We start from the raw sequence: 26,578 nt of genomic DNA, 5'->3' as shown, positions 1-26,578 counted from the left end.
ACCAAATAAACAAAAGCAAAAGCAAGTTGCAGCCTGCCCAGCTCAGCAAGAGGGATTGTGGCCACGGAGGTCCAGGCAGGTCAGCAGCCCGTCACCTTCTGCCCTATCTTGATTTTTTACTGAAGCCTTTTACCTGTGGATTCCCTCTGGTCCCAGAGCTCAGTCGGATCACGTGGGGTGATTGAACGGGGGGCAGGAGGAGAGTACCCCATGGGTTCTGGAGGGGCAGGCCATATCCACCGCTGGCCTGCCTGAGCCTTCCCGAGGGTCCTCATAATGATTCCGGTCAGTTTCCGCTCTGCTGAAGGAAGTTAAAGGAAGCTTGCTTCCCCACTCGTGGAGTGCTACAGGGCAGCACTGGGCCCTCGAGGACCAGCTCCATGGTGGTGGTGGCGATTTGTAGAAAACCCAAGGAAAGAAGATCTCAGGACGAGAGGAGAATGGGGGTGGGGGTGGGAGTTTCTCCCAGATGAGATTCTCCCTTCACGGTCGACTGTGGTGGGTGAAGGTTTTTGCTTATTAAAGGAGCTGGTGGGTTTTCTTACAGAAAGCTTAGGATTTTATGCTGGGACTTCAGTAGCAGAGGCCCGTGGAGAAAGGATGGGCAGCCAGACCAGGACAGGATGGAAAGGAAAGGAGGCAGGGAAACAGTGTGACCTGATCCCTGCAGGGATGGCCATGAAATGGAACAGTTATTAGGGTCAGATCCCCGCAGACAGCCAGCCAAGGGCTCCCAGTCCAGAGGATGAGGCCAGCTACTGGAGGCTCTAAGCATCAAGGGACACTTGAAGTTGGACAGGAAGCAGGCTCTCCAATACCGTCTTGGAGTAAGGAGAAGAGAGACTACCTTTAAGGACAAAGCTAGTAAGTCTAAACAATGGGTTGGGCCATTCAAGGCCCAGGCCCAAGGGAGACCTGGAATTTGAGGCCAAAAGTACAGTCAACCTCCATGGAGACAGGTGTGGGAGGATTAGGGAAGGAACTTGCAAAGAGGCATGCCAAACAAACATTACTAAGGTAATGACAGCTAACATCTACTCGGTATTTATTTCAATCCGGGCACTATTCTCAATTCTTTTCTGGATTCCTCTTTTAACCTTCCCAACAGCCATATTATGTCATCCCTGCTATGCAGAGTAAGGCCGGGGCCCAAAGACGTTAAGTGCTTTGCTCAAGGTCATATCTCCAGCAAGGGGCAGGGAACCCCGGGCAGGTGGCCCCGGGAAGCCGCACGCAACATACCCCCCCATACGAGTAGGAGCTCTTTGCTCTCGCTTAGTTTTATGTTGCTGTCTGAGTTAGGGTGACCTTCATCTGACTGACATATGAACTTGCAGGCAGAATCATTCTTCCTTTCACTGGGTTGTCAGATCATCTCACACTGACCCGGTGGATGAAGCCATGGGTCTTCTCTCCTTCTGTCTGACAGGCTTGGTTTTACGAGACCAGAAGGGTGAGGTGAGTGTCAGGGGACTGTCCGAGCCCATCACCTCTCTGCCTATTTCCTCACCATCAGATCAGACAGCTGGAGTAAATCACCTGTCCGTTTGTACCTTAGTATTTTAAGTTTATTGTAAAATTACAATTTTATGTTTTCTCTCCAGCAGTCAGTCTTGTGGGGTTCCTTTCTCCATTGGAACCTCTTTTTTTTCCCATACATTCTAGAACAAATGGCCAATTGTCTTGCAATATTGTCTTCCTGTTTCTAAAATTGTCTCGGATGCTTGCCAACAGATCCTTTTCTTTAAAAACATAGTGTTAAATGTCTTTTCAATAATATCACTATCCACAATTTTTAATAAATATCAGGAGGAAAAGGGATTTTGTCAAAGCGTGTGCATCTCCTCTCTGTCATTTGACGGTATTTTCCTTTTAAAGCAATGTTCCTATTTTCTTTCTTCTTTTTTCACTTTCGACCTTGTTTCTACTTATCTGTTACTTCTTAACACCGCACTACCTTTCAAATTAAGTGGATTTTTAAAACTGTGAGTTGTCTCCCCCGTGATTGCTTTCCACTCATTCATACCTCTTCATCAGCAAACTTTGGATTTGCTGAAAATTCATGCGAAGGACACAGGTCCTCACGGCTAGCCATGAAACCTAGCCTCAGGTCCCGGCAATATTTCACTGTCCCTCTTTTCCCTCTAGCTTCACTTTTTTCCTAGGCTCAGATCCTAAAACTTACTTTGGGCCGAGAGTTTGGGTTTTCAATTTCAGACAAAGAAAGAAAAAGGTGTTTTATTGAGAAACATTTATCAAGAAACATTTAAGAAAGGTACCCGGGTGGCTGGGTCGTTTAAGCATCCTGCCCTTGATTGCGGCTCAGGTCACGGATCTCACGGTTCTTGGGGCTTTGGACACTGACGAGCTTTAAGTCCAAAACCCAAGATTTGTTTGTCATATGTTGACACTAACGTTTTTCTTCTCTTCTGTTGACAGAGTTGTACTCCAAAATACAGAAACTGTGAGAGCGAGGAAATTTTTCATATAGAAGTCTAGACACAAAGTTATCTAGCAATCTGAAAATTACCGAAGGCCGTTCCTGATGTGTCTTTCAGGTACTAATTGGAAGCTGTGTTCTCAATTTAGCTAGAACTCGATTTTAGGGACCATTCTTTCCGTCAACAGAAAGAGCCTGAAGCCACTGACGACACTCAATTCTTCCCTCCGCAGTAGGGTTAGGTGAGATGGGGGGGGATCTCACTGTCTCACAAACGGCCGATTTGCCAGATTTTGCCTCTGATGATGACTTAGGAAAGTGCAGGGTTTCTGCATTCCAGCCGACTGGTTCACATGGGCCCGTGGGCTGGGGCAGGGTGGCCCGGCGTCCTGGGCTGCAGCTGAGACTGAAGTATGGCTGGGAGGAGGCCTGGAAGAGACGCAGGAAGGAAAGGGATGGTCTTCCACTGGCGACGCCAGCAGACCTGCCCCGAGGCTGTGCCTGGGGTTAGGAGAACTTTTGCAAAATGGAAGGCTTGAAGACCTGTAACTCTGCCCATCACCCCTACGCGCCCACAAGTGGACGTTAGATTCGTGGCTTTCAGTAAACTCCCTAGCCGTAGCCCAGCCACTAGATGAACCTCAGGCATTACGTTTAGATAGAAGAGATTTTTGTTCAGTGTTAGGGCACAGCAATCTGATGACGAATTCCACTTCCTTCAAAGGTCTGGCCCCGAGCCAGACTGTCACTTCAAACCCTGCCTTGGCTCAGGAGGAAATGAAGTACGTTGCTTTCAATTGCCCACTCACCTCAGCCTGGCTAAAGTCAAGTCCTCTCCACCCCTCCCCTCCTTCCTCTGCCTCTTCCCCCCCTCCCTTTCTTTCCCCTCCCCTCTTCTCTCCTTTATCCCCACCCCTCCCCTTCCTCCTTCCTTCCTCTTTTCTCCCCCTAGCCTCCTTCTCCTTTCCCCCTTCTCTCCTTTAACCTTCCTCCTCCCCTCTTCCCTCCTTCCCCTCCTCTCCTTTACCCCTGCCCCTCGCCTTCCTCTCTCCTCCCCCTCCCCTCCCTCTCTCTCTCCTTCCCCTCCTCGTCCCCTTCTTTCTCCTCCCCACTCCTCTCGGTTACCCTCCCCTCTTGCTCTCCCTCTTTCCATCCTCCTCCCCCCAGCACCCTCCCAATGTCCCATCCTGGCAAGGCTCAGCCACTGCCAAGTCCTCCTGGAAGCCCTGGAGTTCTCTTTGGCCCCTCCGTCTCCCTCACCTCCACCCCAAAGTTAATCTCCCTCTGCATCCCTTCTCTGAACTGTTAACCAGCCTCAAAAAGAAGCGGAAACCCTGAGTAAATCAAAAGGAGAAAAACAGCAGCAGCATCAACCTACGTGAGGAGCAGGTGATCAGGAAGAGAGTGAAGCAAGGGTAGTGGAAAGGAGAGGAGCCAGGATGTTGGCCTCGGCCAGTGTCCCCCGGGGAACTCCGTCAGAACTTAGAAGCATCTGTCAAATCAAACCCTAAATGTGCCTGCCTGGTGTGCTTAGCCAAGGAGCTTGCTACGTGCGGTGTGTGAGTATGTGCTTCTTAGACCCAGCAAACTGGAGTGAATATGCCCTGTGAGGTGGGGCGGGGCCGGGGGGGGGTTCATATAACACAGAGGATTTTATAAGATCATTTGGTCCTTGTAGCCAACCATACCCGTTGCTGCTGTGCAGTGTGCAGCCAAGGAATATCATTTCTCTTTGCTCTGAAGCTACCTAGCACAGGTAAGGATGAAATTCCTGATGGAGCCCCAGTGCCGATAAGCTGAGCAGCTCCACACTTGGTCCCCTACGAGAAGATGAGGCCTTGGCTACCGTCCTGCCACTCACACTGGTGCCACCACACTCTTATGCAGTCTTGAATATTAAAGCTGTTGGTTTTACCAACACTGAGCCTCTGAATAGGGACTGGAAAGAATCCTCAAGAGAATGTTTGTAGCTGATAACAAGAGAGAGTGTCTGGTTTTGCAGGAGGTGAAATGTTCTTTTGTGTGTGAGCAGGAAGCAAGCAGATCGCCCACTTCAATAGCTTTTTATACCCACCAGGCATGTTGAAATTGATCTTCTCCATCCCGATTATCTAGAAAACCGCTTTCGTTACTGGTTTAGTTAGAAGAGTGCCGGTAACCCATCCTCCTTCAAAGGCATTATCTCTTTGGAGGGAGGGGGAGCTGAGAGCCATACCTTTATTCCCCATCATTTTTGCTTTTGTCTAAATGTTAAAATGTGAGCTGAAATGAAATCATGAACAAACCCTTGTCGTGTCTTGAATTCTTTGTGAGGAGGCTAGCCCAGCTACCAAAATAAAGAAGCAGGGGGGAGAAAAATTGCCGACTATAATTAAAAGCCTGCAACTTTCCCAAAGAACAGTTGAGGCATTTGTGGAGGACCACTTTTCAGGCAGAATGATTTTGGTCCACATGAAGGTAGATTGAGTTGACCAGGACTCCCTTAACTTTAAATAATTATGCAACGTGTCTTAAGATGACGAAGGTAGTTTCGGCCGTCCAACCAACACCTGTTCTGGCTTCACAAATAAACTTGATACAAACTTATTTCTGGCTGCAGGCGTGTAGAGTGCTGTCTCTCTGGGTGTGTAAAGAACCAAATGGCATTTTTAAAGCTGAACGAAAGGTTCCCAGGTTGTACTACGGACTACTCTGCTCCAGAGTCAGCTCAGTGTCTGTCCGGGAGAAGCTGTCCTGAACTCTCAGGACAGACCACCGCTTCTCTGTGCCCCCGTGGAGGATCCCCGCACAGGGTGATCCCTGCACTGTATTGTCATGGCCTCTTTATCTATCAACCTCCTCTCCGAGTTCTAAGCTCCTTAGAAGGCAGAGATGACATCTTCCCATCTGGATGTTTTTCGCCTCAGCACCATGCCTGCGCTCTGGGAGGTGCTGCAGAAGGGGGTCAAGGCTGAATGCTTCTCCTCGGGAGGGGGCCTGGGAGTGACCAGCAGATCTGAAGTGGGGCAGAGGGACACCTTGGCTCTCCCAGTGTGTCCAGGACTGGGACCAGGGCTGGGAGACTTGTTGCAGAAGGATCAGGGGTCAACTTCCAGCAATCCGTATTTATTAACTGCTCACGCAATGAATAATCCGTGGTTTTCCAGGAGTCGGGCTTGGGCGAGTCAGAGGGGAAAAAAAAGAAAAAAAAAAAGGAGCCGGGGAGAGCGGTGAGGAACATTGGAAACACAGAAGGGGCTGGTGAGGCTGGCACCGAGCTGTGACTCCACGCCGTCTTTCTTTCTTCCGAACCACCAGGGACTGCGGCTCGCCAGGTGCGGCTTTGAGCGATTTCTGCACCCAGGGCGGCGGGTGTCCGGGGACCTGTCCTCGCTCGGCCGCCCATAGGTGTGGCAACCTCGGCTTGCCCAACCTTCCCAGGAGGGGAGGTAGTCCAGTCCTACTGAAGGAGTCGCTGGTCCCCGTTTAGGAGCCACCACAGTCCCTTTTACCAAGACCGGCTCTCTGGCAGGTTCCGATAGAACCAACCAGAACCAACCAGCGGCATCTACAAAGACAAGACCCGGCCGTTCCGTAGAGTGTGGGGCGATTTCGGCCGGCCTTGGAGGTAATGGGGACATAATTGGTGTCATGGCAAATGATCTGGTGCCTCGAGTTAATGTCGGGTTTTGCTCCAAAAGCCGCAGTCACTCATCTGGCGGAGCAAGCTGCCATCAGAAAGATTTTTTTTTTTTTTTTCTCGAGCGTTTAGGAAATAAAGCCCAAGTGCTCGGCCCACACGGGTTGCAGGAGCAGTTTCACGCCTCAGCTTTTAAAAAGGTGCCATGATGTTATTCCTTGTTTTGCTTCTAGGAAGCGAGGGGTTTAGGAAATGACTTGGGCGGGTGCATCCCTGCGGCCGAAAAAGACACAGACGCACTCCCCAGGGATCGGAGAGGGCTCTCCGTCTTCCCGAAGATGCCGGGCCAGCGTCCGGTCCCCTCGGATGCTCCCGGTCCAGTCCCTCGGGCCCGAGGGTCTCCGGCGCCTTCCTAGACGCCTGGGGACATGCAGGGGGGCCTGGGGCGGCTAGAGAGGGCGGGAAGAACAAGGAAGATCCGTGCCAAGGACACCGTCGCGGAGGCGCGGCCAGCTTCCCACGGATCGGACTTTCCGCCCCCGGGGCCGGCCGGCGGAGCTCCAGCCCCGTCCCCCTTCCCAGCTCCGGGCGGCCCCCAGGGCTGAGTAAGCCGAGAGGAGGGAGGGAGGCTGCAAGGATTTCCTGAGCGCTAAGGGAAGGAGGAGGGGACCGGGGCCGGGGGGACGGGAGCAAGGACCCTGAACCTGCCGCGGCCGCCTCCCCGCGAGCACTCGCACGCCGTCCCGACGCGCGCTCGGCCCCCGGCTGCCCGCCCCCCGGCGGCCCCCGCCCCCCTCGGGAGCCGCAGGGAATCAGGTCCCGGAGGAAGAGGGTAGGTGGGGAGGCGGATGAGGGGTGGGGGACCCCTTGACGTCACTGGAAGGAGGTGCCGGGGTAGGAAGTGGGCTGGGGAAAGTTTATAAATCGCCCCCGCCCTCGGCTCCTTCTAATCGAGGTCCGCAGAAGGCTCGGAGCGCTCGGGACGGACACTCCCCGGCGGCGGCGGCGGCGGCGGCGGCGGCGGCGGCGGCTCGGAGCGGGCTCCGGGACTGGAGCGCAGCGGCCAGGGGACGCCGAGCTGCGAGGATTACCCGCGGACGTGGTGGTCTCCCCGGCCGGAGCCGGACAGGGGCTCTCGGGGCGGAGGACCGGAGTGCGACACGACAGATCCGCGCGGCTGGGTCCGTGGCCCGCGAGCCGCGCGGGGACCGGGCGAGCAGGCCGCGTCGCGCTCACCATGGGCAGCTGCCGGGACGCCGGGGTCCTGCTGTGCGCGCTGCTCGGCGGTCTGCTGCTTACAGGTGAGGCGGGGCCGCGGCCGGAGGCCCGCGCGGGGCTGGGGTGGGGCGGCAGGCGGGCGCACCCTGGGGGCCGGGGCCGGGTGCCCGCGGGGAGGTGAGGCTGCAGCCCGGGGGAGCGAGCCCCGCCGGGGAACCTGGGACGCCGGTGGCGGCGGGCACGCCTGGGGGCCGCGGCGCCCTTCCCTTCCGCCGGGCAGGCGGGACGGGCGCCTGGGAGAGGAGAGCGGCTGGCGGGGGGCCGCTGGCACCGCGCAGGGGTCCGCGCCCCTTTGCGGCCGCTGCAGTCGCCGATCCTCTCCGCCCGGCTCCCGGGTCGGGTCTCCCCGCCCAGGCTCCGGGCTCGGGGAGCGCCGCGCGCTCGGACCTGCCTGACCCCCCACCCCCCCCCAAAAGCCTGCTCCCAGGCGGCCCGGCGGGGGGTCGGCAGGGCCCATCGGAGCCCGGAGCAGCGGCTCCCGGAACGCCCGCGAGTCTGCCCGGGGGCTGGGCTGAGGCCCGGGCGTTGGCGATGTTGGGCACGGGCTACTGCGTCGCACCTCCGGAGGGGAGGAGGAGAGCCCGCTCGGAGGGGGTCGCGTGCCAGCCGCGAGCGGACAGATCCCGGGAGACGGCAAAAGCTGGTGCCCTTGGGCCCACTTCGGGTCCCCGGGCGCGAACGGCCCCGGGAACGTTCCACCAGCTTCCACTCCTCCCGGCTTCCACTCCTATCGCCGGGCCCCGAGCGCGCGGCGCGCAGCCACCGGGTGGGGCCTCCGCCGCGGGCGCAGCCCCAGGTCGCCGACCTGAGTGAACCTGACCGACCAGGGCCGTCGAGAACCCGAATCCCGTTACGTTTCGGAATTGCGAGCCTAGCCTTTAAATCCCGAGAGAAGAGAGGGAGGACGATTTGGACCAAAAGGTGCGGTTGGAGGCATTGGCGAGGTCCGCCCCTTTGCCGGGAGTTAAGGATGCCCGCGGCCGACCCGTTGGGACCCACGAGGTCATGCCGCTGTGAGTGTGGAGGTCGCCCCCCACCAAGGCGTCAAAGCCCGAGCGGCCGTAGGGGCCTGGACTCGCCTTTGCTGCCCAGAGGGGCGGAGAGGCCGAGCCACTGGTTCAGACCCTCCGGCGTGGGGGGTGGGGGATGGGGGCAGAGAGCCACGGGCTCTTTTTCTTTTCAGCATCCTAGAGAAAAGGTAAACTATGAAATAAAATACAGTAACATCAAAAAAGGTATTGCAGTGATTCCAGGGAAGGAAAAGGTAGGGTTGAGCATCCTTTTTTTTTAAATGCTTGTTAAACCCAAAAGGCAGTAACTTAATATTCTCTCTCGGTGGGAAGGACTAATGAGATCGTCGGTTTCTAAATAACCAGTAACAGTTCCAATTAGGTTGGCGAAAGTATTAGACTGAGAGTCAAGGCGAAGTCCTGATGTCTGAGAACTCGCTATAAGTTGGGAAAGTCGCTAACATAACTGTGTTAAATGAAATACTGCTTTTCTATTTCAAAAGTATTGTTTTTTGTTTTGAAAAGTCACTTATATTGAAGTATAGTTGTTCAGAGCACTTAACGTCTGAAGTCCATTCACCTGTTACAGAAAGGTAAATCTGGGTAAATCCCTGCGAATCCAAAAAATGGAGGGAGAAGTTTATGTTTCATTGGCTTTTCTGCATCACACATGGCACATCTTTACTTCTGTTTCAAAACCGTGGTTGACCAGTGAAGTACATAGTTCTGTTCGTGATTAGGAGCAAGTTAGATTGGTAGATTTTCAGAAACCTGGGTAAGAGTCTCTGGAGAGTTCAGATTTTATTTTACTTAAACGAGGCAGACATCTTGGAAGTCTTTTGTTATTTAAAAAAATGTCTATGCGTTATAGCAAGAAAGCGAGACAAAACATTAGCCATGTGAGAACTCCTCTACCTGCTGGTTTAAGGACTGTTGTTTCAGTGGTTGGGGCGAGTAATTGTCGAAGCATGGCTTTGTAAACCACAAGCTTCTCGACTGGTTAACCCAGTGGGCTCACAGTAAAACAATCAGCTGCCTGCTTTGTAAATTGCATCAGGAGTTTTCAAGTTTTCCGGAGAGGGGCTGCTTCTCTGGGGAGTGGTGTCCAGAAAGAGGCCAAGTTTCTGCTCCCCCCCCCATCCCCCGGGGTTTACCAGGAGTCTGTTCATCTTCAGGTGCCGTATAGCCCTTGAGTATTTGTGAGTTAGTAATATTTTGTGCGTGTGTGTGAGTATGTGTGCGTGCGCCGAGGTATAAAATAACCAGAGGCGCAGTCAGACAAAAAGATAATGCATTTCCCCCTAAAGATTACATTTACCTTCTTCCAAATGTCCTGAGAAAGAAAAGGGTAACAGTAATTCAAGTATTTTCAAGTCCTCTATGTTGCAGTCTTTCCCTCTACAAAGAGTACCTCCCTTACTCTGGCTCAAAGTCTCATTTTCTTACTTTTAAGGCACAATGTCCATGATTAAGGACACAAACCCTTTTTTATCTGCCCCCATTTTTCTTGAGATTTTGAGCGACTGATATTCACAATTTGCTCGAATTGTAAATGCATCCCTTAATGAATCTTGTGAGGGAAATCTGCATTAGTAATACAAAGTTAAAATTGTGCATGAGTAGAATACTCATTTCCAAATAGAATGCCATGAACCTCTCATAATGAAGCTAATTTGACACAACAGTTTTTGTTGTTTTCTCACAGGTTTAGGAAACCACGCTTTTTTGGTAGTGTTTTCCATATTGCATATTTGAAATGTCAATTATCACCTTGGGCAGTCCACGAAGGGAGTTTTCCACTTGGTGGATTGTGTTGCAGATGAAATGTAGGTGGTCACCTGCTCTAGTTTCGTTCATATTTTTACCTTATTTATTTATTGTTATTTTGAGGTTTTTTTCTTTCCCTGTTGGAAGTTCTAGGACAGGCTAGCCAGTTTCTTTTCTAGGAATCACTAAGTGGGTTGTTTTCATATTTGAAAGTCAGAAGTTAGAATAGATGCCTATTTCAAGGCCCCTTTCGGATTCTTCAAGACTCAGTGAATGATGCCAAGAAATAGACTGAACAGTGGTGTCTTTTTCTCTCTCCCTTTTATATTTGCATATAGAATGGATGATAAGTCCTGTGATGTCAGAGCCGCAGCTATAATGATGAGCTGGCTTTCACCTGCTATCAGTAATCACCCTGCATTTGCTTTTTCATCTACCAGCTGGTTAACTTGGCCTTTAATGGGTTGCAAGAGCTAACCTGTTAGAGGCTGTCTGAACCAGTCATAGTCATGGGCTTATTTTGCTTTTTAAAAGCAGAATGTGTAACTCTGAAGCAAACTCTATTTTCTAATTCTGGTTACATTACCTCTTTTAAGGAGGTCGGTCATTTTAAACTCGGAAGAATCTCTTGGTTTTTAAAACATTCTCACTGACTTGATTCAAAGATAACTTTTTTCTAAAAATTTCAGATTTCAACAGGGATACCAAACCTCTATGTAAAAATTGGACCTATTTTGTGTAATTTTTTTTTTAGAACAAACTAAATAATCACTTTGTTCTCCTTACCAAAGACCGTTGAGTCATTCTACATCTACTTTGAATGCATGTAATAGGGCAGTTGAAAATATGTTGCAAACAATTGGTTTTATGGTGACAAAAAAAAAAATAAAAAAAGCAACGTCCTTGAGAAAGGTTATCCAACATATTGCCTGGTTGTCTCTGATGTTTACTCGGGCTTAGGAAGTTCTGCAAAGCAGGAACAAATAACAAAGTAAGTAGCTTCTGTGGTGCTTTAAACTGAGATGTGTATGTGAGCGGGCATAAGAGTGGAGAGAAAGCGAAAGAAACTCTTCGCACTTGGGTGTTAAACGCAAAGCTCATTGGCGTTAGGTTCAGTTGCGTGGTCCGGAGTTGATGGGATATCAAGTAAACATCACCTTGCAGAGTCTTGTCATTGTGGACAGGAGAGGAAGGACCTGTGAAGCAACACATACGTTATTAGGAATTTGTTATCAGCAATGGTTGAAAGCATTAAAAGCATCTGTTGCATTGCTTTAAATAATTAATAGAACAGGATAGTCCATTCCATCCCACTGGTCTTAGGATACTAGTGAGGCTTGTAAGGAATGACAAGATCTGCCACATGCTTTCCAGGATCACTGTTGATTCCTCACACACTTGGGTGCCTTGGAAATTGCATGCTGCTGATGAGATTACTGGATTTTATACCAGATTGAGGGAGGGGAAGGAAACGGGAGGAATGGGGTAATTGAGGGAGGGATTGAAAGGAAAGCCTCTGGCTTAGCATCTGGGACTGCAGGGGGGTTTCATTAAGGAAATGGTTCCATTGAGTCTGCTGAAGATAGTGGACTAGATTTCCTGCATTGCTGCTGGGGCGGATGTGGGGGGATGTCAAGAATTCCTGGGGATTTCCCATCAGTCTCGGTAAGCTGGATGCCTGAGGGTCATATCTGACGATTGCTCCTTTCCTTGATTTTGAGCTCCTTGCGAGATCTGATCTTGTCTCTCAGACACATGCATGGTGAGAGCTAGGTGTTGAACCTCGGAGATCCAACCTGCTCGTTTCAGAGATGAGAAAACCCACCCAGAACAGTTCAGTGTTCCCGCCCCCCCCCACCACCCCCCAAGTCAGCTGGCTAGTGGCAGACCCAGGAACGGAACCTGACGTTCACAGTAAAGATCACATTTCTTCATTTCTGTGTTTCCACCACCCCAAGCGGAGTAGAGATGTTCAGATGTTAGTTGAATGACATTTTTATAGTGCTGACGTTTCTTTTTAAGCGCTGGCATCTGTTTTTTGAATGTGAAATTTTCTCCTATCTTCTTAAGGAAGGGATTTGGGTGAAGATACCAAAATTATGGGGCGTCTGGGTGGCTCCGTCGGTTAAGCAGCCAACTCTTGCTTTTGGCTCAGGTCATGATCTCACGGTTCTCGAGATGGAGCCCCTCCTTGGGCTCTGTGCTCACAGCACGGAGCCTGCTTGGGATTCATTCTCTCTCTGCCCCTCCCCTGCTTGCACCCTCACTCTCTCTCAAAATGAACATTTAAAAAAAAAAGGAATATCAAAATTATGGCTGCTTGCTAGTACACGGATAGATCTGGTGAGCGAGTCAATTTTCCTTGTGAGCTGTTAGAACCCTTCTTTTGAACTGCTGTGGCTGAAACAGTTACAGCCTCCCTTACTGGCTTCATCTCTCACCACTTCCCTCCACCCCCCCCCCCCCCCCCCCCGTGACCCGGCTACACGCAGCCTTGCCCACTCAAATAAATGACCCACCTTTCTTAACGTGGGCCTCGTGCATTCATCACTCTGCATTCATGCTGTTTGCCTGCAACACCCTTTCCCTGTCTCTGCATGGCCTCCTCCCCTGCCTTCGAAGTCCTTCAAGAGCTCAGAAATCACCATCTCTTTGAGCTTTTCCTTAGAGCTGCAGACAGAATTTATGGTTCCTTCTGCTCCTGGATGCACGCTCCTCTCTGCGACCCCTAGATAGGCCCCCCCCTACCCACACAGCTGTTCTCACCTGCATCATTACTGTTCCTCTTACGTGTCTGTCCCCTTGTTCCCTTTTCTTTGGCGCCTAGTGTAATGCCTGGTATGGGGGCCCTCAGTAAGTATTGGAATCCAGGAAAGATGTAGCCACCCTGCCATTTCAAAGACGAAATCTCTCAGGGCCAGACGTGAACTCATTCCAGTACATTAACGTACTTCTGCCTGTCTAACCGGCCTCGGCTCCCGTGGATTCCTTAGAGGGACTGTTCTCAAGAGATAATGTTGTCTGCAATGATGATGTCATAGTAAGTGAGTGTGACTAAGATGGAAGAAATGGGCTCTGACTGTCAACTCTCCGAGATGCCTATCTCCTGTCATCCCCTCCCGTTTCGTCCTGGTGCCTCCCTGGGTGCTCTGAGCTACCAAAGTCGGGTTTCAGTCCACACAGAAGTTCTGTCTTAGCCTCTGTGGGTGCGGTACCCAGCACCGAGGCTTTGCCCTCCAGTATATTCTACAATTGTTTGGAACAACCGTGCTCTCCTATTTTATGGTTTGACTTCCTCATCCTTCCGTAGACTCCGAGCTGAGTCCATGGTGCTGGGCTGTGATACAAACCCAAAGAGAGACCTGGCCACACGCAGAACTGACATTGTGTTTCCACTGACCCACTGGATCAGGCTCGTCGGCCTGAATTCCCCTTTCCATAGAATAGGTTCTCTTCAACCCTCCGCGTAAATCGGTTCCTGCCAGGACCACTGTGCTAGGTAGGTGTGAGACACGTTCTTAGAAACCTGCATCTCCTGGGCTGGGACCACAGTGGTGCCCCCTTTCCTCCCTCTCCGGCCCCACACTTTGCACATGCCCCCCAGATTATCCAAAACCAGCTTCTCAGAGTGTGGTCCGTGGTCCAGCAACAGCAGCATCCCCTGGGAACTTCATGCATCAGAGAGTCTGTCTTTTAATAAAGTCCACTGATGTTTTGTTTGCACAGTAAAAACTGAGAAGCACATTAAAAAGTGATGTCCGGATCTAATTCCTCTTCGTCTACAGCCTCGACCTTTGACCTATGTGGCTAAGGGACTAGATGGGGGGCCAGCCGGGAGCCTCTTCTGGCTCCTGCATTGTTCTTGTGCCCTTTCTTCTGCTGGGACACCTGTGTCCTACTTTGAGGCTCTTTTTATGAGATCTTAGACTTGGCTTGGACCTATAATCGAAGTAGACAGAGGTCGTCGTCTTGAAGAAGACCATCGTTAACCACCAAACCATGGGTGGCAAGATCAGGTTCTTAGAAAATGCGGACTTGCTGCAAAATAGCAAAAATGGCATGAAATAGATGGGTTTCAGTCATAAATGAAAGCTGCACGAAGCATTTGCTTTCAGAACAAAGTCACCTGGTGATCCCAAGCCCCGAAGGCATGTGTCCTTCTCCGGAATCTTTGTTGTCACGGAGGTGTCCCTGTCTCACTGTGTCGTGCTACTATTGATGAGAGGTTTTTGTGTGTGCTTCTTGCTGGCTTGAAATGTAATGTGTTTTACGCTCATGTTCTTCCTTGTTTCGTATCACACGTCTTGGCAAACGCTTTTGTCTTTTCACAGACTGCCACGGTGCTTACGGGCACTTTTTCTCAGCCTGGTTTCTAGCCTTCTATTTAACTGCTGGAGCATGAGTGGGTTTCCTTTCAAGCTACAGACCCACCCATGCGGTCCACGCCAGCAAAGCTATCACAATGATCAGATGCTTCTGTGGAAAGGGGCCTGAAGTGAACCTTGTATAAACGAAAAGCCTCGGCTTTTGGAGTCATTTAAACTCCAGGCCACCTTTGTAGCAAAATCCTGATCAGTGACTAGTCCGCCAGTTGGTTTCTGTGAAACCCTTTGCCTCTTGCTACGGACATGGTCCCCCACGTTGGCTCTACGTTAGAATCATCTGGGGAGCTTTTAAACATCCTCTTGTCCTGGCTGCACCCCTTACCAATTCAATCACACTCTCTCCCGTGGGACCCAGGCATCAGTAATTTTGAAAGCTCCCGTGGCCGGCCGAGGTTAAGAGCCTCCTATTTTTGTCATCCCTCGAATCACCTGGAAAGCTCGTTACCCTAGAGTGCTGGGCCCCACCCCAGAGTTTCTGATTCAGCGCGTCTGGGGCGGGGCCGAGAATTTGCGTTTCGAACAAGTTCCCAAGCGTTGCCGATGCCTCTAATCCAGAGACCACACTTTGAGAGCCACCGTCCTCGGGGCTGATTTGAGAGGCCTGGCCACCTGGGAGGCCCAGGTGCCGATCTGTGAAAGGTTCTAGGTCATCGCGAGGTAGAGGAAACGATTTCTCAGAATTTCTGCTAGGAACAGTATGCGTCAGCAGCGTGGCAGGAGGAATATCAGGGTAAAGCTTGGGGGCAAGTAACCAGCAGAAGTGGCCGAAGTGCCTTCTGAGGAAAGCGGGTCTGGTTTCCGGGTGGGATACGTGAGTTTGGAGCCGGCACTGAGTGGCAGGTGCGGACAATAGAGCTAGTAGTCGTCATTCTCTGCTCCCCGGCGGAGCGCTCAGCCTTTCCTCTCTCTAAATATTGGTAAACGTCCACAGAGTCCTTTTGAAAGGCGTCCTGGGCACCCGTGTACCTCGGGCCAGCCCTCTGGCCCTCCGCCCTCTGTAACTGAGCTGCTGTGTCTGTACTTCCTTTGCTGGGGTCAGGGTCCCCCACTTGGGTGGCTGAATCCTCCTTGTTGGTTCTGCTGACTCTCGTGCTGTGCCTGGGGGTCTGTCCCCATTGCTGAGAAGAGTGGCTGCGTGGCTGGAAACAGAGCTGGCCTCCTGTGGTACGGCACGACGTGCCGGAAACTTTCTCGTGAAACCCCAAGAACCCGAGGGGGAAAGGCTCCATGAGGCATTCGAGGCCTCGTGTCAGGTGTGCTCCACGTGGATACCAAGTTCAAATACAGAACATGTTCTTTCCCCGCTACTGAATCACTGCTTCTGCGGGGCTGAGTCATGGTAACAGTTGTATCCATCATCTATTACTGTGTAATGGGCTGGCCCAAAAGTCCACGGCCTTCAAGAGTAATTCATTACGCCTCCATGAGTCTCTGGGTTAGGAATTTGGGCTGGGCTTGGCTGACCGATGTTTCTGGGGTCTCCTCTCTGGATCCCTCACGCAGCTGCAGCCCCCTGGCATTTCGACCAGGACCTTGGCACTGGCTATGACCGGGCCTCCCTCCACATGTGGTCTTTTGCCATTCGGTAGTAGAGCCCAGGCTTCTTTACATGGGGGGGGGGGGGGATGCAAGAGGGTGTCCGTGGAAGCCTCGAGGCCCTTTGAGGCCTGGACTTTGCAACTCCTGCGACACCACTCTGCCACATTGGGTTGGTCAAGAGCAGGTCCTGACCCAGAGTCGCGGGGCGAGGAGACGGGCGTCTTTCCAGAGGGAGCAGCTACACAACACTGCGGCCACGGTTGTCAACCTGCCACGCCACTGTTAGCTCGGTTAGCTTTCTCTCTTCCGTCTAGACATCGAGGCTGGCGTTTGGCCAAGAAAATACTAGTGAAGGATGCCTTGACCGTCTGAATGGTCTCCCGGGTTGAGACCGCTTTTCCAAGAGCTTCCGAGTCCTCCCTTGTACGATTAGCGAACACAGGTCACGGTTAAGGTGACACAGTGTTGGGGCTGCTGGCCTCTCACGAATACCGTGATACCAGCGAGAAAGCACAGCCGACCCTCAGATTCGGAGTGGGGGGCGGCTCTGAACTTCTCTGACTTGTATCACGGGGTCTCTGATGGAACACCTTCTGGAGGATGGGGTGGGGCTGCACCCCTTGAGGAAGGAGAAAGGAGGAACCTAACCCCTGTGGATTGTCGGGCGCTTGGATACGTATCTGTGATTTGACTCCGTCCTGAGAGGCAGGCACAGTCCCTTTAAATACGAGGGACCCGAGGCTTCCATAAATTAAATTCTGAAGCGCACAGAAGTGGTAAGTAAAGCTGGGATTATTCTGGTCTGATGTGGCTGACTCCCCAGCCCCCTCCCCCCGCCCCCATGCCTTACAGCCTAAATGAAAAGGGGAGAAGGGAAAGAGCGTGGATGAGAATGTGCTGGTCTTTCCCTTCTGTCAAAACTATCTCTCCTTGGAGGTTTGCCATCTCCAAAGAATGTGAGACGCCACCGCTACTCGAGCCTGAAGCGGCCTCGGGAGATTCCACTCCTGCATGCGGCAGACTCCAGTCAAGTCTCCATTGAGACGGGATTTTAATCGTGTAGGTTTTCTTATCTTGGGGATGCAAGGCCCCTCCAAAACACGCAAGTCAAGAAAGGATCCCGAAAGCCAGTAAGGACATGATTTTTGTTTGTTTGCTAAGAACATGACTTGGGGTGAGTTTCCAAACTGCTTTCCTGTCTGTGACTTTCCGTAATGCAGATTACGGAGAAGGACGGGTGAGCCACACCAGCGCTGTGATTCTAACAGGTCCTCTGAAAAAGCCGGGGCTGCCCTCTGCCAGATTGCTTCCAGGAATTAAGTGTCTACTTCTCTGTGCACCTTTGAGGTCCCGGAAACCTCAAAGACTTGGAGTTTTTTCCTAATGAGACTGGAGCACAGGGAAGGACCCTGATGTGTGTTTGACCCCCAAAGGCAGATGTCACATGCCCTGGGGGAGGGGGAGGGGGAGGATGCGTGGACTAAGCCCCTCCCAGGCGCAGGCTCTACATCTGGCAGTCGGGTGAACTTCTTCACAACCGTCCAACAAGCGCATTTTTAACTTTGCTCTTTACAGATTGAAACCCTGAGGGTTTGCTGAGGGTCACACACTTATGGAGTGCCCAGGCCAGGAATCAAACCAGGTCATTCTGATTTTGAAATTGGTGGCTCTCTCTACTGTACCCAACATATCTTGAATGACAAAATCGGGGAATTAAGGAAGACCAAAGAGTTTGGCTTCTGGGGTCTAGAATGAAAAGCTCTACGTGTGTGAGAAAAACACAACTGTCTGAGAGCATCTTCTAGAGGGAGTTGCTTTTCAGTTGAGGATGGACAGCACAAGTTTTCTTTTTTCCTTCCTTCCTTCCTTCCTTCCTTCCTTCCTTCCTTCCTTCCTTCCTTCCTGGCAACTTTCAAATATACTATGCAGCAGCATTAACTATAGTCATCCTGTTGTACATTGTATCTCTAGATGATTTACCTTGCTGATTACCATTATCAAAAATGGACGCATCTTTTTCAAGCCCTGTTGTGTCTTGGGCCTCTCCTCCCCAGCTAGATCATTCTTTTCAGGTATTCAAACCTGCAAGAAGTCGAGAAAGAGGAAAAAGTGTTCCACTTCTTCCTTGATCGATCACTTGAGAGAATCTTTTCAATAGCAGAATATGGCCACGTTCATCCAAATCTGAGAAAAGCCCTGTCCTGCCACCTATGGAGGCGTTTTAGTGTTTGTTCCAAGCAAACAGTGGAAAATGTAGCCAAATGGATATATAGCTTGGATGAAAATTATAAGGACTGGTGATATATATACTGTCTGATTTTTTTTTATTGTTTTCTTTTTCTAAGTTGGCACTAGAGAAGCGAAAAGTAGATGTGAACAATTGGAAAGGCAAGGTTGTATTAGAAGAGATTGCAAACAACTTGAAAATGCATTGTAAACTCTAGTTATGGCATTTTGCCTGTGATTAATGGCATTGTTTTCTTTTGGGAAAACACTGGATAACCCTCTTTTCCACATAACATCTCCTGCTGGATCAGATTTTTGTTCTCCGTTGTTCTTTGGAAATGTTTATAGCTTTGAAATCTTTTCCATAGGGAATTCTTTAAAAATTTTTTTTTTCAATGTTTGTTTATTTTTGACAGAGAGAGAGATGGAGCATGAGCAGGGGAGGGGCAGAGAGAGAGGGAGACACAGAATCCGAAGCAGGCCCCGGGGTCTGAGCTGTCAGCACAGAGCACAGAGCCTGACGCGGGGCTCGAACCCACAAACCCTGAGATCATGACCTGAGCCAAAGTTGGACGCTCAACCTACTCAGCCACCCAGGCACCCTTCCATAGGGAATTCGACTAGAACTAAGAGAAAAAAAGAAATGCATGGGGATTGAGTAATTGGATTGTCCTAGAATGGACCTTATGTACCTCTAACTTCTTGGGGGCTAGAGAATATTTGACACACGTTGTTGATGTGCAAATCAGAACTGGTTGTTCCACACGCTCCCCAATCCCATTCCCTGTCCTGGCACCTGGTAAATGAGAAATAGCCTATGCAAAGTATTTGTCACACAGAGTCACTTAGAAGGCAAATGAGAAACTCAGGAAACTCACATAAATGCTAATTTGCAGGAACTTCTAACTCACCTTAGCCTCTTTGGATTGACGTTAAACTTAGTGATTCTGTGTCCAGGTATGTCTTTTTAGGGGCGATGGAATCCCAAAACGCAGAGATAGTGGTATTGGGTTTTGAATGTGTTTTACAGGCCAAGCAGGTGGGCAGATGATTGCCTTGCTAGAAGAATTCACTCACCATTTGGGGGGAATGTTAAGTCTAAACGTGGGATGGGAAATTTCTTTTAAGGAGTATATTTTCTTGGAATGTTTTGGAATGCTGTACTTTCTGCTGTGATTACATGAGGGGAAACATGGATCATCTCAAATTTAATTCTCCTCATGCCTATTTCATAACCAGTCTTCTAAGTATATGTGCAACTTCCCCTGTGAATCCAGGCATGCGTAGAAGACTTATTTTGGAACATTGTAACATACTCGCTTAAATAAGGTGCTCAAGCAGTTGTCGTCCATTAACCCATTGTATCTTATTTCAAGATGCAAACATAGTTGTGATTGTTGTGATCCATGTTGGCCACTGAAGATATGTCTTATTTTGTGAAGTTAGTGGAATTTTCCTGACGTGAATCCCTTAAGTTAGTGAAGAGTTTAGGACTTCCTACGCTCAAAAATATGTTCTTTAAAAACAAGGTATACATAGTTAGGAGGTGATCTCTGTGTGTTGACTTAGATAATCTCCTACGTTTCTTGGTATTCACCTAATCTGCTTCTAGATGATTCATGACCTGAGGGGACCCTCAGGGCTGAGAGCCCTGATTCATCTTCCCAGCTATGAATTCAGTGCGGTACCTGGCACACAGTAGTCACTCAATAAATGCTGGTGGACCTGAATGAAACTGTATCATAGCCATTCTTCTGGGTTTCAGAGGCCCTTGTGGGAGTCACGGTTCCACATTGGTTCACTTTCTAAGAACCTGTGTGGGCGTGTGGAGAGGAGGTTGGCAGAAATCTGCCCAAGAGCTGGCAGTCAGTCAGTCTCCCAGCACACCTGTAATGTTTGTTCCTTCCGTGCCGGCCATTCTCTGATTCCAGTGACCCCTTTCTTATCTTTGGCTGAGCTGGCCATGTTCTCTTGAATTGAATCTAAACTCCGGATTCAACGTGAGGATTTAAGCTGCTCAGCCACTAGAGAAATGATTCCCAAGAGCGGTTTTCTTCAGCTGAGCCCTCCCTCTGGAAAACTCTTAGCTGGTCAAGGTTCCCAAGCCCAGCACAGAAGGGAGACAGTTGACTGGGAATCCTAATTTTTAGGTACACCAATTCAGCCTGATGACATTAGGTAATGTTACCGCCACTGCTGTTGTTTTTGCCATCTTGGATAAAGACATTTGGGTTGAAGACTGTTTCCTCTTGGCTCTGGACCGTCCCCAGGGTAGGCTAGGAGGACAAGACAGGTGAGGAGGAGAGACAAGTCCCGACTAATGTAATCCTACAAGTGAAAACTGATCTTTTTTTGTTTTTTATTCCTCTCATTGCTTCACCTCCACCCTAGACCTCTTCCAGGATTTCCAGAAGCACAGCATGACCTGGGCAGATCTTCTAGCGAATGTTCCCTGTGGCTTTTATTCTAGTGGCCGGTAAAGCCAGATAAATCCCAGATTTTAAAAAATATGCAAACCAGAGCATTGGAAGAAGACAATACGGCTTTCTCCTCTCAGCAAAGAGGTCAAGGAAAGCACTTGTTCAGGCAAGAGCATTAAGGGTAGTTGATAAAGGAAAACAGTTGTCTGAAGGAAAGATGAAGCTTCAGAGGGTTTGAAGGTTTGGAAGTCTTCGAAGGAGAGAGAGAACCAAACGTTACCTTTAGCGAACACACACTCATTCTTCAGGTCTTACCATCAACACTATTCTTCTGTGAGAACGTCCCTCAGTCCCTGGGCTGGGCTGGCTGCCCCACATCTCGTACTTTGCTGTGATAACGCACAGATATTATGTAGTTTTATATTTATATGTGAATTAGCAAGTATGAAATTTTATAATCTACATACACTTGTATATATGATATTACATACGTGTATCTTTATCTCTCGTGGAGCCTGATTTACAAGCACTTTACAGAAAGTGATCTTGTTCATCTTATTCTGGCCTTCTTTTTGTATATGTTTAAGATATTAAATGGAGGACTAAACCTCTTAAATGAGGTTTAAGATCAGAGAAATCACCAAGGTGAGGGGTGAGAGAAAGGGGTCATATCGGGAATGTAGTAGGAAAAAAAACCAGGGCTGGCTGGCAGTGAGAGAGAGATAAGAAGGATAGATAAATGAGAGAAACAAGTTCCCAGATTCCTAGGATCGTGGTTGAGAGCCCAGCGCTTAACCCAGTGCATCAGTCTCCTGTCGGGGAATTGGTGGCTTAACTTTACTGGCGACTGGGGACCTTCCTACCTCTCCACAGAGTTCTTCCTTCCGGTTTTATGTAACTTCTGCTTATGGATTTTGGGCTTGTCCTCCAGAGTCAGCTGATTCGTAAGTTATTTTAAAGCCCGTTAGGTTGTGCTCGCTTCGGCAGCACGTATACTAAAAGCCCGTTAGGTTGATGGCCAACCGGTAGCGGAAGTTGGTGTTTTGTTTTATTTTTTTCTTCCATCAGAGGTGTGGTATCTTGGATAGTATCAAAACTGCTGATTCTAGAAATGAAATTCTAGGTAGGTTAATGAGAGTGTAGGAGTAAAAATGCCCTGAGAACTAAAATCACTATTCTCCCAGTTTGGGGTATAAATGACTGTAAAGTCTTTTATGGATATTTGTAAGGGAGGCCTTGTTACCACCTACTGAAGTGAGCAAAAGCCATTCAGTAAATTATTTCTTTAAAAACTGAACTGCTTATGCAGGAGGTGGGTTACTTTCCCTTCTAGAACCTTGGCTCTCAGCAAAACGTGTAGAACATTAGTTCCACCTGAGACAAGATTTATTTTTAAGTTTGTGAATCCGTAAGAAGATTGCCTATATTTACTGTGTAAATTAAGCGAGTCTTAAGAAAACGTGGAAATGAAAGGAAGCCAGAATTAAAAACAATTCAGTCGGCATAGCCATTCCATTGTCTAAGCGGGATTAGTCTCCCAAAAATGCGTGATGAAAAGCAAGTGTATTTCAAATTGTTTAATTTAGAAGGAAACTGATTTTGACAACAGAAACACAATGGTCAAGAATAGTGTTTTAACGAGCCTTAGAAAGTATGCTAACATAGCTTTCAAAAACTCAATTCCCCTATGATGGATAACTTCATTGCACACACTTGGCCATTAGATCACAAGGGTCAGAGGGTTTGTATATATTACTGGTTACAAAGGCAAAGATCTCTCAACTCGCCTCTTACTCTTAGCGAGGGAATTTATAAAGCACCTCTGTTACAGACCATTTAAAGTACTCCAGAAGAAAGTTCTCGATGTAGCTTAGGCTTCCGAAGCTGGATCAGTGTGAGCCTACAATGAACACGAGAACCGTATCACACAGCCTGCCACGCTTTTATTTCTCCCGTTTTTATGTGCAAAGCAAGTGGTACTTTGTCATTCTTAGTAATAGATTATAAGGTTGAAGAGTATGTGAAAAGAGACCAAACGTTGGTAGACTGTGGTGACGTTTTTGGCTTTTCCTTGCTGGATAGTAGAGTTAAGGTGCACTCTCGCCTGCCTTCTTACTTGCTTTCTAGCATTCCTCATTTTATGACACACAGATCTTAAGGTGTTATTCTGGATTCAAAATTAAATCTTCAGGGGCGCCTGGGTGGCTCAGTCGGTTTAAGCGTCCGACTTCGGCTCGGGTCATGATCTCGCGGTTTGTGAGTTCGAGCTCCGCGTCGGGCTCTGTGCTGACAGCTCGGAGCCTGGAGCCTGCTTTGGATTCTGTGTCTCCCTCTCTCTCTGCCCCTCCCCTGCTCACGCTCTGTCTCTGTCTCTCAATAATAAATAAGCTTGAAAAAAAATTTTTTTAATTAAATCTTCAGCATCGTGCATTTTTTATGGCTATTTAATAGCATCACAATATACAACTCCATGATATATTCATTTTTTTTTCCCAGAAAGAACTGTGTGTGAATCTGCAGTTTATTTGTGTTACATAACAGATTATAGGCAGTGACTACACATAATTTAAAAGTTCCAGGGTGCCTGCGTGGCTCAGTCGGTTAAGCATCCAACTCTTGATTTCGGTTCAGGTCATGATCTCATGGTGATGAGATCGAGCCCCATGTAAAGCTCTATTCTGAGCATGGAGCCTGCTTAAGATTCTCTCTGCCCCTCTCCCCCACTGGCACAAGCATGCTTTCATAAATGAATGAGTGAACGAATGAATGGATGGGTGGATGAATAATCCAATCCTGTTCATATGCTTTAACCATTCTTTGGCAAGCTCCTATGTGGAAATGATTAAATATTCCCCGTATCTTCTCTGGGATGCTTTCCTTGCTGATAGAACCCACAGGGATCTGTGTAAATAACCTGGCCCTGAAATTCGGATACCTGCTCCCATCATCTCCGTAGATGACGGGCCCTTTGGGGTTGAACAGTTAATAGACACAGAGCACTTGGTAAGATATTTGGTAGTAGGCCCAACTGTAATCCTAATGCCGTGCAGAAGGGAGAAAACTTTAGGTTTAAAATTGTGGGTTGCATACACGCTATACTCTGCTTCTAGACTGATAATTGTTTGGATTTGTATGAAGGTTTTAATCCTTAAAAAATTTTTTTTTTCGTGAAGTGTAGTTGACATACAATGTTGGATTAGTTTCGGGAATAGTTGTCTATTTAAAAATAACACGGAGGGTGCCTTTGGCAGAACTGAAACTTGTGCTCTAGACAAGAGATTAGAGGTTAGAAGGCTGATGGTAAGGCATTCCGTGCACTCTATTAATACTGCCACCATTTCTAATAACGCAGCTCTATCCAAATGCTCTCTTGGCCGTAAGCATTCTGTCACTGACCGCACTGTGTTGTTTCAGAGCGCTGTGATTCTGAAGAGGACGTAGCAAGCTCTGAAAGATGAACACAACCGTTGCTTCCATTAAACCAAGTGCTGTATACTTAATCTTACATATATTGCAAGCGTTTTTATTGAAACGGCACTTCGACTTTTCAGGTGTGCATGCGCTGAAATTTAATACATTCTGAATCTCAGGCACTCATAACTTGAAAACTAATACATTCTGGCCTGAAATAACTTGCGATTCGACGTGAGCGACAGCACAACACTGTCGGTGACCGCGATCCATCCTATACGAGGTGGCTCTGGGCCCCGTTTCCCCACAGTCCTCCGAACGGTAACAACTGGGCGAGAACAGAGGCCAACGGGGTTACGCCCCAGATGTACTGGGTTTCCTGCTATTGGTAGAGAATCACTACCTAACAGACAAAACCTTCCTCTGTGCATTTTTAGAGTGTGAAGGTTGTTCTGTTCCTCTCCCTTTGCATAACCAGATGAAGGTCTACCAGACTTCTCTACTAAATACTTTACGAGCTACGTCTCGTGCCCTGTCAACTAGATCTTAACCCTTGCTCCGGGCAGCTCAGATCACTTCCGTGACATCGTATGGTAAATTGAAATGACATGTTGTTAGACGGCTCTGTGGAGGTGGTTTTTGACCTCCTTCAATAAAAGAGCAGCAGTGTGGGAGTCGAGCCTTTTTTGGGAAAAGGTAACTTCTTGGTCGGCAGGAGATTTCTCACTGACCAACCTTAATTAACTCTGATGTCACATGAAAAGGAGCTGTGCACGGGTACAGGTCACTGGGAGGGTAGGCTCCTGATGGTAGTGCAGTGACAGGCCTAATGATAAATGAAGGCTCCCTGTTAAACCATGACCCTCCGAGAAGCCAGCGTTAAGTAAAAAGCTCGGAGAGGAACGCTGAAGACGTGCCCCCTCGTAAACACTGATAGTAGGAATGTCGGTGTTACGAGAGTACGTCTCTCTTGGTAAACATCTTAAACCATGCAGAATTCTTTCTTTTAAATAACTTTTGTAAAAGGAAAATGAAGGCGGCCAGTGACTCACGTGTGGGTACAGTGAAGACTGTCCGAGTTCTGATTATTTTAGACATCGGCCACATCAGAGGCTACTAGTGTGTCCTCTGTGCCTCGCGCTGCAAAAACTATTTATGAATTTTGTTGGCGGACAGTTAAAACACAAATGGTAAGGCAGCTTTAAAACACACCGTGGCAGAATTATTCAAGCGGACATATCTATGGGTTATGTGCCAACACTAACTGCTGAAATTAACATTTAAATAATTTCATAATCTCTTCCCTTATTTTTTTTCCATTGAATTCAAGGCACAAATGCCATGTAAATGACGATTTAAAACTTTCTGCTAAAGCATGGGGATCAGACACTCGACATTTAAAGTCTAAAGATTTGGGGGTTACTTCGAATAGTAAAATCTCTAAAGCCAGAAGCCAGTGAATTCTTTTTTGTGGATCTGTGTGGTAAAATCGTGAGCTTAACATCACGTAAGACGTAAAGGACAATAGCCAACCCCTGGGATTAGCAGCTTTCTACAAATTAAACGTATGGCTGCTGGACAGCAGCTACTTCAACATTCAGACCTCTGTAGACCCCGAGATCCATCACACGATTACTCTAATGTAAAATATCCTGTATTTGTCCATCCAAAAGTTGCAAATAATCTTATCAACATAAGGGATTAGTCAGCAGTAAGTCAGCAGGAGCTCCGTGCCATTGCCAAATACATGTCGGCTTCTAAATCCCAGCCAAAAAGAGCTCTCCCTGTGTCTAAAACAATGAAGGAAACAATTCAAACACTCACCCCCCACCCGGACCTTTTACACAGCTACACCCGCTTCCCCCCCCATACCTAAAACAACGTTGACCTTTTCACAGAGAGAGGTGTATGCATCCGAGTCAGGAGGTGTGTATGTGTGCATGTATTTAGGTTAACATCCTTTTTTTCTTTCGGAGTTTCCTTGACCTAGCGCCAGTTGTTTGGGGGGGGAAAACTAACATTTTGAAAATTAACATTTGGCTAACCGTGGACTCAAGCTATGCCGCTGCTGCGCAGATCCCCATGGCTTTCCTGTCTTCCATGTGGTCCGTTGGTAGATGGAATATGAACCCCTGGGTCTTTCTCCATCATGCTGGAAATGAAACATGCATTATATGTATAAATACATTTATAATGCCCTCGTGCTGCCAGCTTTGCAGGTGGTGGGGTCTTCACTTAAGACTGTCGTTCTCGGGGCGCCTGGGTGGCTCAGTTGGTTGAGCGACCGACTTCGGCTCAGGTCACGATCTCGCGGTCCGTGAGTTCGAGCCCCGCGTCGGGCTCTGTGCTGACAGCTAGGAGCCTGGAGCCTGCTTCCGATTCTGTGTCTCCCTCTCTCTCTGCCCCTCCCAGACTCATGCTCTGTCTCTCTCTGTCTCAGAAATAAATAAACATTAAAAAAAAAAAAAAAAAGACTGTCGTTC

The 26,578-nt window shown here is 48.9% G+C and overlaps 1 protein-coding gene and 1 long non-coding RNA gene across 2 annotated transcripts in view; one reads left to right on the top strand and one right to left on the bottom strand.

The window, feature by feature from the left end:
- Positions 1 to 7,077: 7,077 nt before the first annotated feature.
- The window catches only part of FLT1 (fms related receptor tyrosine kinase 1), a 171,858-nt gene continuing 152,357 nt past the window's right edge, over positions 7,078 to 26,578 (top strand). The window contains exon 1 of the mRNA XM_042939838.1: positions 7,078 to 7,360. Coding sequence (XP_042795772.1) covers positions 7,297 to 7,360 — 64 coding nt within the window. The 5' untranslated portion in view covers positions 7,078 to 7,296. The remainder of the gene's footprint in view (positions 7,361 to 26,578) is intronic.
- Positions 11,045 to 13,116, bottom strand: LOC122221599. Its single transcript, XR_006203331.1, has 2 exons — positions 12,881 to 13,116; positions 11,045 to 11,310 (listed from the first exon to the last, which is right to left on the bottom strand). It is a non-coding gene; the product is annotated as an uncharacterized LOC122221599 (long non-coding RNA).

This window comes from Panthera leo, chromosome A1 (assembly GCF_018350215.1).
Source record: "Panthera leo isolate Ple1 chromosome A1, P.leo_Ple1_pat1.1, whole genome shotgun sequence".
Taxonomy (NCBI): domain Eukaryota; kingdom Metazoa; phylum Chordata; class Mammalia; order Carnivora; family Felidae; genus Panthera; species Panthera leo.
This window is presented reverse-complemented; position numbering and strand designations above follow the sequence as displayed.